This window comes from Micromys minutus (genome assembly GCF_963924665.1).
Source record: "Micromys minutus genome assembly, chromosome: 29".
NCBI classification, from domain to species: domain Eukaryota; kingdom Metazoa; phylum Chordata; class Mammalia; order Rodentia; family Muridae; genus Micromys; species Micromys minutus.
Window position 1 is genome coordinate 12,309,383 of NC_137964.1, and position 12,457 is coordinate 12,321,839.

Consider the following 12,457-nt stretch of genomic DNA (forward strand, 5'->3'; position numbering starts at 1 on the left):
CCTCCCCCCAGATATGTCTACAGGCCAACTTAGTCTACACGATACCTCTGTGAGACTCTTCCTGCATGAGCAGGAAGTTGTTTCAAGTTGCCAGTTCAAAACAAGACCCTGCCAAATATCGATGACTTAATAAACGCTCATTGCCGCTATCAACAATTCATGATAAACACATGCATCTATTAATCAAAAGTGCTTATGGGCTGGGTGTGTGGTGACACATGCCTCAATTTCAGCACTCGAGAGGCAGAGGCAGGGAGATATCTGTGAGTTCAAGGCCAGCTTGGTCCGAATGCTGAGCTCCAGGCCAACCAGGTCTACACAGTAATACCCTGTCTCATGAAAACAGTAACAAGTCCAAAACCAAACAAAAAACATGCTTAAAGCAAACTATGTAATTATAACCCCAGGACTTGGGAGTGGAGGAAGGGAAGTTACCTGAGTTTAGTGTAATGAGTCCCTGTCTTAGAAATAAAACAAACAAGGAAGGGCTTAGCAGGCAAAGGCGCTTACCTCTGAGCCCTGATCCTGAGTCAGTCCCTGGGACCCACACAGTGGAAGTGGGAAACAGATTCCCAAAGAAAGTTGTCCTCTGATCTTCCACACTGCATCATTACCCATGAAAATACACACACACACACACACACACGCACACGCACACGTACACACACACGCACACGCACACACACACACACACGCACACATACACACACACACACACACACACACGCACACGTGCCTTAGAACAATGGTTTTATGACTCTTGATCTGTTGCTCTTAGCCTGGGGAAGAATGGTTCAGTCCCAACTGCACAGAGCACTGCCGCTGCTTGCCGGGCAGCACGATGGAGTGCCGGATCTCCCAGTGCGGGACGCACACTGTATGCCAGGAGAAGAGTGGCCAGTACCTGTGTGAGCCCTACGGTCAGTGTTGCCCTCGCGCCATCACAGTGGGAGGGTGGGTAGGACTTTTTAGAATGCACTTCCTGGGGGGGGATGGATCAGTGGTTAGAGCACTGACTGCTCTTCCAGAGGTCCTGAGTTCAATTCCCAGCAACTACATGGTGGCTCACAGCCATCTGTAATGGGATCCGATGCCCTCTTCTGGTGTGTCTGAAGATAGCTACAGTGCACTCATAAAATAAATAAAGAGGAGGAAGAGGAAGAGGAAGAGGAGGAGGAGGAGGAGGAGGAGGAGGAGGAGGAGAAGGGAACCACTTGGTGTATGTGTTTTGGCCCTTTACATCAGGACAAAGCACCACATTTGCATGTGTTCTGTTCTGATCCCAGAAAATTATCCTCCTGTCTTTCTAAATTACTCTGTCAGAGTGGGTGAGACCCTGTAGTCCCCAGATCTCCCTTGGGCAGTGGAGTTGGGAATATATCTGAGTAGCAGAGTTGGGATGTAAGCTTCGACCAAGTGGGGCACTGGAAACAGCTTCCTATATCTTTGTTCCCCTTCTCTGGCAGGTAGGGCCACCTGCCTGGTCTACGGGGACCTTCATTTTGTCACCTTTGATGAGAGGCACATTGGCTTCACAGGGACATGCACCTATATATTAACCCAAACCTGCGACAATTCCACAGGTAGAAGATTCAAGCCAAAGCTGGGCCAGGGGGAGGTGGGGGCTTATATTATAGAGGTGTCTCGCATGGTGACATAGCATATGGTTGAACAGGGTTGCTGATGGATGGCAGAAAGGGGCTGTGTCAAAGCAAGGTCCTCTGGGAAAGGGCAGCTGGGACTTGCACACACACAGAAGGAGTACTCTCCAGCCCACAATCCTGGAGAGATGCACCTGAAGATATCAGTTTCCTGTGCTCTGAAAGCTTCCCCTGGAACAGTGACAATTGCTGTACAAGGGAGTCTTGTTTGGGGGATCTGGGCCAGTTACTAGAGTACCAGCTTAGTGGGCACGGATCCCAGCTTCCCACCCATAGAGCCTCATTCACCGGCTGTAGAGTGCATGCCTCTCTTCCCAGCACTGGGCAGGTGGATCAGTACAAGGCCATCTCAGCTAGAGAGTGTGAGGCTATCCTGGGCTACATGGGAACCTTTTCTCACAGAAAGGGTGAGATGGAGTCACGAGCGAACATGATTGATTCCCTGAAGATATCCCAGTCCATGGAGGGGAGGCAGGCAATCTTGAAAGCAGACAATCATGCCATGGCCCTTTCTGTTTGATGCTGAGTCCTTTTCCAAGTCTCAGGGATGTATTGCCGAGCCCTCTGTCCTGTAGTGCCAAGTTACCCACCACCACCACTAGGGTCTCCGGAAGCAGAGAGTGGGAGGTACATGTTTTTAATCCCAGGGTTTTGACAGCTGAGGCAGTAAGATTGTGAGTTTCAGCTTGGGATATATAGTAAGACTGTCTCAAAACTGACAGAGACTGGGGATGGCTCTGTTAGTTGAGTGCCGATTTAGTCAAAACCCTGGCTTCCATCCCCAGCACCACCTAAACCGAACATGGTAGCACATGTCTATAATTCAAGCACCTTGGGGGAGGAGGAGGTTCTCCCAAGAGTTTAAGGTCATCCTCAGCAACATGAAGAAGTTTGAAGTTAGCCTAAGATATAATGAGACCCTCTCTGTAGCCAGCGAACCAACCAACCAACCAACCAGCCAACAAAACAACCAACTAATCAACAAACAAACAAACCAAACAATCAACCAACCAACCAACAAACAAAAAGTCCAAACAATCAATCAACAAACAACCAAACCAAACAATCAACAAACAAACCAAACAATCAACAAACAAATGAACCAATCAACCAGTCAACAACCAAACAACCAATCAACCAACCAAACAATCAACCAACCAACCAACAAACAACAAACAAACAAACCAAGCAACCAACTAATCAACAACCAAACAAACAACCAACAAACCAACCAACCAACCAAACAAACAAACAAACAATGTTTTTGACTTAGGCCCTCAGCACTCTTTCTCTCTCCATAGACCCATTCTTTAGGATAACAGGAAGCATCCGAGAACGTGGAGTAGAAGGTGTGTCCTGCCTGGACAAAGTTTTCATCACTCTGCCAGAGACAACCATTACCATGATCAGAGGCAGACACACATTGGTGAGTCCTGTCTTTGCTCACACTCAGAGGCCATACTCAGCCCCGCCTGTTTGGAGACCCTGTTAGCATTGGTATTTAGCAAAATAATGATGCTTCAAGCCAATCTAGATAAGAGCAGTCGAAGGGATACTGTGGAATGGTGATGTCTTTTGGCCTTGGGTGTGATGTTACAGTTTAAGGTCTTTCTTGACCCCTGAGTCAGTCTCTCTGTCTCCTCTCTGTCCCAGATTGGGGATCAGGAAGTCACCCTCCCAGCCATACCGTCTAATGACATCTATGTGGGTCTGAGTGGGCGATTTGTGGAGCTGAAGACAACATTTGGTTTGCGTGTGAGATGGGACGGTGACCAGCAGCTTTTTGTGACTGTGTCCAGGTAAGGGGGACAGGCTAGTCAGGCAGCTGACATTCATCTCCCAGAACCCTCCATGCCCTCAGCCCTCACCCCCACCATTTCAGTCACTCTGGGTTAATCATTTACATATGTCCTTAAAGCTGGACAGCATCTAACCCAAGTGGCAGAAGGGAAACAGTAGGGAGCTAGGTCAGGGCAATGGGATAATGGCAGGATGTGTACACAATGCCTGGAGAATGTGTTACAAAGAGTCACAGGGACTCTGCAGCGAAGATATCATTCTTCAGGGAATAGTGGATCCCCAGATGGGTGGGCAAGGATAAGTCAGGCTTTGTGGAAAAGGTGACATAGGGATTAGGGAGGTGGCTCATCTGCTAAGAGCTAAATTCCCCCCGTGGAACACACACACACACACACACAGACACACACACACAGACACACACACACAGAGATACACACACAGAGAGACATAGACACACACATACAGACACACACACACACAGAACACACATACAGACATATACTCAGACAGACACACACAGAGATACACACACAGAGACACACACACACACACAGACAAACACAGAGATACACACACACAGACACACACACAGACACACACACATACAGACACATAAACACAGACAGACACACACATACAGACACACACACACAGACAGACACTCAGACACACACACACAGACACACACATACAGAACACACATACAGACACACACATACAGACACACACAGAGATACACACAGAGACACACAGACACACACATATAGGCACACACACAGACACACACACAGACACTCATACAAACACACACACACACACACACACACACACACACACACACAGAACACACATACAGACACACACACAGACACACTAGCTGACCGCAGTGGAATGCTTATAGTTCCAGTGCTAGGCAAGCAGAGCTTGAAGGATTCGTGGGGCTCTCGAGCCGTCTACTCTAATTGGATGGGGAGCTCCAGGGTCAATAAGAGACTCTTTCTCACAAATGAAGTTGGTGGGGAACCGTGGAGATAGATAGTTCAATGGGCAGGGACACCTCCTGCAAAGTCATGAGGACCTGAGCTCACATCTTTAAAGCTGGACATGGCGCTATGTGCATCTGGAACTCCAGTGTGGTAAGAGGCAGAGGACCGGGGTTCAATTCCCAGCACCCACATGGCAGCTCACAACTGTCTGTAACTCCATTCCAAGGGACACGATGTCTGAGCTCTATGGACACTGAACGTATGTAGTGCACAGACAGACATTCAAGGTGAAACGCCCACACACGTAAAAGAAAAACCAACGCCAGGTTGACACACGCCTTTACTCCCAGCACTTCAGAGGCAGAGGCAGGCAGATCTCTGAGTTCGAGGCCAGCCTGGTCCACAGAGTTCCAGGATAGCCAGAGCTACACAGAGAAACCCTGTCTCAAAAAACAGAAACCAACCAAACCAAACAAATGCAAAATACTGAAACATACACTACATGCACATACACGTACTAAAAAAAAAAAAGTAGAAAGCACTGAGGAAGATACCGGTGCTGACCTCTGGTCCACACGTATATGCATATACAATTGCATGTGAGTGCGTGTGTGCGTACACACAGACACACACACAGACACACACACACACACACAGAGAGAGAGAGAGAGAGAGAGAGAGAGAGAGAGAGAGAGAGGGAGAGACAGACAGAGACAGAGACAGACAGACAGAGACAGACAGAGACAGACAGAGACAGAAAGACAGAAGGAGAGAGAAGAGAGAGACAGACAGACAGACAGAGGGAGGGGGACATTTATATTTAAACCCAAGAACAAGTAGAGGGTAGCCAGGGATACTGAGAAGAATGAACAGAGGACTTCCTGTACAGATGGCTCAGGCGGAGGCCTGGATGGGAGTCTTATGTGTCTGAAGCCCGTCACAGACTCTGTTAAGAGTAAATGTTCTCAGCCTCCTCCTGGCTCTGACCCTCAGGGCACACCGCTCACTGTCCCCTTACTGTGGTCTCTGATGGCGGAGACCCTTTCCCTTGGTCATGACTCACCCCTCTCCTGGACCCACAGTACCTACTCGGGCAAACTCTGTGGTTTCTGTGGGAACTATGACGGGGATGGCAGCAACGACAACCTCAAGTCAGATGGCATGGTGGCGGACGATGAGGAGGATCTGGGGCAGAGCTGGCAGGTGGAAAATGAAGAGGAAAAGGAGTGAGTGAGGATCCCCCACTGGGACCTGGGGGTGGCCTTCCTTGTTTCAGCCCTCTTGACTTTTACCCATATTAAGATCTACCAGGGCTGGACGTAGTTGTTCCTGTCTGTCATTCCTGACATATCAAGATCTAATTTTTAAAATCTAAGAGCTCTGGATATATAGCTCAGAGGTAGAGCCCCTGCCTAGAATCCCCCAGTGAGGGGCTGGTGGTGTGACTCAGTGGTAGAGCCCCTGCCTAGAATCCCCCAGTGAGGGGCTGGGGGCATGACTCAGTGGTAGAGCACCTGCCTAGAATCCCCCAGTGAGGGGCTGGAGGCCTGACTCTTTAGTGGAACCCTTGTCTAGCGTTTAGCAGATGCTGTGTTTGATCCCCAGAAATATTTAAAAATGAAACAAAAGCTACAAGGGGAAAAGTCAGGTATGCCTTGCCTGTGATCTTTAGGTTTCCAGGAGTATAGGAGGCTCGGGACCAAGCCTGGGCTAACGTAGTGAGATTGTCTCAAAAAGAACAAAATATAAACTGACCAGCATTGCCCCTTTCTCTTTCCCTAACTGGAGACTCCAGCTTTTCTACCTCTTTTGGGCTTTTCCAGTCTTGCTGACTTCTTTGGTTGGGTCTCTTCCAGGTGTCAGAAGAAGATGACTCCCCCATCTTGTGATGCTGCCTTGAGGAGCACTATGTTGGGACCCACGTTATGTGGACAGTTGGTCAACCCGAATGGACCCTTTGAGTATGGAGGAGGGGAGATGGGTTGCAAGGGTCCGTAGGTTGCTAGGTACTGACGTTTCTCTAAGATGGAGCACAGAGGCTCTGCCCTCTCCTGCCTCTGATTCGGCCTCTCTCCCCAGGGCATGCCTGGTCCACCTGAAGGCCTCATCCTTCCTGGATAACTGCGTGAGTGACATGTGTAGCTTCCAGGGTCTCCAGCAGAAGCTCTGTGCTCATATGTCTGTCATAATGGCTGCCTGCCAGGATGCTGGCTATCCTGTGAAGCCCTGGAGGGAGCCCGAGTTCTGCCGTGAGTTGGGACCCAAAGCAGGGGGAGGATATGGTACAGCTTCCTACAGATACAGACAGGGCAGTTGAACCTGTTGAACCCCCATTTTGTTTCCATAAGAGGACAGGGCAGTGAGCAGAGCTGGAAACATCCCTCAGCTGCTTGGGTAGCTGAGGCAGGAGGATCTCAAGTTCAAGACCAAGCTGAGCAATTCAGGGAGGCTTTTTTTTTTTTTTTTTAACAAAAAAGTAAAAAAGAGGGCTAGGCAAGTAGCTCAGCAGTAAGTAGAGCACGTGCCTAGAATCCATCAATAGCCTGGGGCTTAATCATAGGATCCTTGCCTAAAATCTGTCAGTGAGGAGTCGGGGGCATGGCTCAAATGTAGAGAGCACTTTCCTGATGTACCTAAGGCCCTGGATTCAGTTCTCAGTACCAGTGGGGATTGTGGGGGAGGCAAGAGGAGGAGGAAGAAGAGGATAAGGCGGAGGAAGAGGAGAACAGTAACTCCCCACAGTCACGTGGTTCTGTAAGGAGGAAGATAGTGTATTTATGTGCTCCACCAAATTCACATTGCATTCAGTCCAGACTGGATGTTTGTGGCTATGTTGAAGCTCTTGAACGGACATCCCCAAGTCCCCTGAGGTAGCTGATGAGCTGACACCCATCCCCAGGGTCAGGCTGTTGCTAGTCTTCTGGGTACCACACTTACTGAGAATGTATACTTACCAGAGTGGACATATCATCTAATTTGTAGCTAATGTACCTTCAAGCATGGAGGGCCTTTGTAGACTAGGCTAGTCTTGAACTCACCATAGAGCTTAAGATGATCTCGAACTCTTGATTCTCCTGCCTCTACATCCCAGTTCTTGGATAATAGGCATGCACCACCACAACTAGTTTACGTGGCACCAGGGACGGAACCCTGAGCTTCATGCGTGCTAGACAAGCACTGTACTATCTGGGCTCCATCTTCAGAGGGCAGGCAGCTGTTTTGGCTTCTAACAGCAGCCCTTCCAGTCAGCTCTACTCAGCTTGCCTTCTCAAAGCTTTATTTCTCATATGGGTCACAGCATCTCTAGCTGGACCTTCCCCCCCCCCCCCCTTGCATATTCTTTCCTTGTGTACTTTGGTCTCATCAATTCCTTTTTGAAATTATGTCCTGAGACAGGTTCTCACTGTGCAGCCCAGGCTGGCCTGGGACCCTCAGTCCTGCTACCTGACGGCCTCCTGCATCCTGGAGTTACAGGCATGCATGCAGCACCACATCCAGTTTGCCTGTTTCTTTACCTACACTTCTCTCTCCACAGCCTTGGTCTGCCCTGAAAATAGCAGGTACTCCCTATGTGCCAAACCGTGCCCGGACACTTGCCATCCTGGATCTGCTACCCAGTTCTGCTCAGACAACTGTGTGGAAGCCTGCGAATGTGACCCCGGCTTCATCCTCAGTGGTTCCAAGTGTGTCCCTTCATCCCAGTGTGGGTGTACCAGCCTCCAGGGGCGCTACTTCAAGGTGAGCAACTGACAGGAACCCCTTAGCCCTCCAGACAAGAGACTTGCTCTGAGGCTGAGGTGGGGGAGGGCAGATGGGCAGGAAAGAGGCCAGGGAGAAAGCAGGACTAGCTAAGGCTGGCATAGCAGAGCCTCCACGTCTCTCCTTTGCTTTCCTGGCTCTACTCAAATTTCTTTTCTTCCTTCCTGCCTTCCTTCTTTTCCCATCTTTCAATTTTGCTGAAGATGGAACCCAGGGCCTTGTGCTTGTTAGCAAGAGCTCTACCACTGAGCCACACCCCCAGCCCCTCACTGGGAGACTCTGAGAGGCAGGTGTCTGCTACTGCCCCCAATGGGGTTCTATACAAGTACTCCACCACTTATCTGTGCTCCAAAGGCGCTTGCTGGGGATTCTAGGCAGGGGCTCTACAACTGAGTTTGTACTGTCAGCTAATGCACCCAAGGTCTAGCTTTTTTATTTGTTCTTCTCTGTTTTGTTTTGTTTTTGTTTTCTGAGACAGGGTTTTTCTCTGTAGCCCTGGCTGTCTTGGAACTAACTCTGTAGACTAGACTGGCCTCAAACTCAGAGATCTGCCTTCCTGAGTGCTAGGATAAAAGGCCTGCAGTCACCACCACCTGACTTTTTCTTTCTGTTTTGTTTTGTTCTAACATCAAATTTTTAAGACAAGATCCTGCTATTTACTTTTTGCTGGCCTCAAACCCAGTCCTCCTGCCTCTGACTCCCTAGTGTTAGGTTTACAAGTAACCACCACAGGTCCTGTTAGTCTCTTTCTAGCCCTGCTGTCCCTGTTGGAGTCCCCAAAGCTTTGTTATAGCACTTCTTCCTGCTTGGAGCTTTTCTGATAATTACGTTAGGGACGTCTTTCAGATATGTGGTGGCCCTTATCTGTAACTACAGTTCTGAGGAAACTGAAGCAACAGGATCTGGAGTTCTGGGCCAGTTGGGCCACCCTGTCTCAGACAGACAGACAGACAGACAAAGAGACAATCAGAATGTATCTCTCAAGAATAGCAAAAATTGATAGTGAGTGCTTGTCTTAGTTAGGATTTTACTGTTGTGAACAGACACCATGACCAAGACAACTCTTATAAGGGATACATTCAATTGGGGCTGGCTTACAGGTTCTGAGGTTCTGTTTATTATCATCAAGGTGGGAGTATGGCAGCATCCAGGCAGGCATGGGACTGGAGGAACCAAAAGTTCTACATCTTGATTCAAAGGCAAATAGGAGAAGGGTCTCAAAGCCCACCCTTAGAGCCACACATTTCTTCCAACAAGGCCACACCTCCTAATAGTGCCACTCACTCGGCTGAGCATTTTCAAATCACCACAACGCTCATGGTGGGAAGCTGTCCTTGGGTGTCGGTCTGCACCTGGGTGCATGTCCCATGGGAGAAACGATGACGAATGCAGTTACTTATTGCCCTTCCATCACTGGTTTTCGAGGTCTTTGGGGACATTTTTCTCTATTGTCATTTATGTTAAATTCTTTATTGCATTTATTTGCTTGGTGTGTTTGTGCTTGCATACCACAGTCAGAGGGCAATCTGCAGGAGTTGACTCTTTTTAGCATATGGATCTCAGGACTGAACTCAAACCCTTAAGCTTGGTACTAGGTGTTCCTACCTACTGAGCCACTTCGCTGGTCCTCTTTTTTTTTTAAACTTTTTAATTTGCATGTGTGGTAGGTGTATAGTGTGGTGGCCTGTGGAGGATACCAGGTGTCCTACTTTATTACTTTCTGCCTTGTTCCCTTGAAACGGGGTCTTCTGCTACATTGGCACACTACAATGCCTATTCAAAACTAGACTTTTTGGCAGGAAGACAGGCTAGCCAACAAGGAAGCCAGCTCTTACTGTCTTCCCTACCTCACCCCAGATACAGGAGCAGTGGTTTAATCCAGACTGCAAGGAGATCTGCACTTGTGAAAGCCACAACAATATTCAATGCAAGCCCTGGAACTGCAAGGCTCAGGAGGCCTGTAGCTACAAGAATGGCATATTAGGCTGTTATGCCCAAGGTGAGCAGACACGTCACCAGGAAAGGTGACCGGGGGCTTCATTTGACAGGTTCTGGAAACAAATAGGAATCAAACCTTTGGTTGTGTCTGTTAGGAAGCTTCTAGACTGAGATAACTGGTAAGAAGACTCTCGGTAAATGTAGGTCATGTCATCCCGTGAGCTGGGATCCTGGTCTGCCTGCTTCCTGGCTGCAGATGCAATGGGAGCTGTCTCACACCCCCTTCACCATGCCTTCCCACCATGATAGCCTTCCCTCCAAACCGTATGCCAGAATACGCCTTCATTCTCTTACATTACTTTTGTCAGAGCGAAACAAGCCGAATAGAAAGCATTGCCAAAAGCAGATTTCCCAGAAAATAGGGTCTCAATTACAGATTGTACCATCTTACTGAGACTAGTACAGATACCCGAGAAAGGCCCACATATATAGAAGAAAGGTTTAGCAAGTTGTGATGGTACCTGCCTGTAAGCCCAGCATTTGAGAGACAGAGACAAGAGGATCAGGAGTTTGAGGTCATCCTCAGCTACACAGCTAGTCTGAGCCCCGCCCAGGCTCCATGGGGCTGCCTCGGTGTTTACTTTTAATTTTTAATTATGTGTATGTGTCTCTGTATGTGGATGTACATGTTGAGTAGGTGCTGGAAACTGAATTCTGGTTGCCAAAGCAGCAAGCCCTCTTAGCTTACCCAATGCCATCTCTCCAGCCTAGAGATTGTTTAAAAACACAATTAAGTAATTAGTTAATTAACTGCTAGAAGAATAAGAAGGCAACAGAAGGTAGTTCCGGGGAAGGAGTGCATCTGCAAAACCAGGAGCTTGGCAGAATATTCTGGAAGGAAGAGCAGCTGCACCAGGAACGGAAGAGCAACTGCTGTGCTGTGAGGAACCTAAAGCACGACAGGAAATTCTAGCAGGATAGGAAAAGCAGCTGCCCAGTGAGGAACATGTGGGGTACTTCCGGGGAGGGGAGTTGTAGGGAATGCAACAGGCACAGGAGAAGCTACTATGAAGATTGCGACAGGTACTTCCGGGAGGAGCAGTTGTGAGGGACACACCAAGCATTTCCGGGAGAAACAGCCATAAGGACCCCCGACATGTACTTCCGGAAGAGCAGTTGTGCGGAACATGACAGGTAGTTCCGGGAGGAGCAGCTGTCGGATATATCGGAGCAACAGGGGCGCCAGGGAAGATGGCTCTGAGAGCCAACACTCAAGCAGGAAAGAGAAGACGGCCAGAGAGGTGTCGCCAAGAGCGGGAGAGGGGATTCCAAGATGTGTTATCCGCAGGCCCTGGAGCCGGGTACCCTGCCAAAGTTCCAGTCCGTTCCAGCCCTGAGTACGTATGTGAGCAGAGGTCTTAATATGGCCGCTGCCAGACACCCACCGAAGTTTCGAGAAAGAAAATGAGAAACAATGGGCATCACGTGGTAATTCTCATTTCTTCTGGTTGTGGGGAAACACCGATCTTAGAGTGTGTTTCCTTCCATAACCTCAAATGGCACCCAGTTCATTAATTTCAACTCTTGTACGCATTCTTTATTGTAAAATGTCTATTCTTTAGAGCAGATGTGATGTACTTTCAGAAATAAGCTATTTTGCTGAGTGCTCACACCTTTAATCTGCATTCGGCAGGCAGATCTCTGTGAGTTCAGGCCAGCCTGGTCTACAGAGATCCATGACAGCCAGAGCCATTACACAGAGGAAACCCTACGTCAAAAAATAAAACAAAATAAGAAACCCAAACAAAACATCAATTAAAAACAAACAAAAAATAAGCCATTTGGTTGGTTAAAGAGACTTTGGTTGAAGGAGTTTGCTGATCTATTCTCTTCAAAAATAAGACTAATGTAGTAATTTGCAGTCAAAAAAATTTGGTCTCCCTTTTTTTGTGGTTGATTATTCTGTGGTGATTATATATTTTTAAGGTGAAGTTGACATTTTCTCTGGCCTAAAAGTCACTAATCTTTACCTCCAAAGAGATCATCGGTTTGTTGTTAACGCTGTATGTTTACAGATATTCTGTCAGCAGGCTGAACTTTTATAACTCCCAAATAATACAGAAATTGACTTCCATATATAGTCAGTCCATAACTAGAAGAAGAAGCTGTTCACAGCAAGAATTAGCTGGAAAATTCTAATTTAGCAGCATAGTTTTATACTTTTCTTAAAAATCTCATGAAGGCAACATGTGTTCTAGTTTGGTTTTTGTGTTATGATAAACACCATACCATGACAAAAAGCAAGATGGGGAG

General features: G+C 48.1%; 1 protein-coding gene across 1 annotated transcript in view; it reads left to right on the forward strand.

Moving 5' to 3' along the window:
* ZAN (zonadhesin) overlaps nucleotides 1-12,457 on the forward strand; it is a gene marked incomplete at both ends in the record, with an annotated part of 90,689 nt that overhangs the window by 16,137 nt on the left and 62,095 nt on the right. The window contains 9 exons of the mRNA XM_080941040.1: nucleotides 779-924; nucleotides 1,471-1,583; nucleotides 2,963-3,087; nucleotides 3,315-3,460; nucleotides 5,530-5,673; nucleotides 6,271-6,408; nucleotides 6,527-6,696; nucleotides 7,983-8,185; nucleotides 10,064-10,205. Coding sequence (XP_080797166.1) covers nucleotides 779-924; nucleotides 1,471-1,583; nucleotides 2,963-3,087; nucleotides 3,315-3,460; nucleotides 5,530-5,673; nucleotides 6,271-6,408; nucleotides 6,527-6,696; nucleotides 7,983-8,185; nucleotides 10,064-10,205 — 1,327 coding nt within the window. The remainder of the gene's footprint in view (nucleotides 1-778; nucleotides 925-1,470; nucleotides 1,584-2,962; nucleotides 3,088-3,314; nucleotides 3,461-5,529; nucleotides 5,674-6,270; nucleotides 6,409-6,526; nucleotides 6,697-7,982; nucleotides 8,186-10,063; nucleotides 10,206-12,457) is intronic.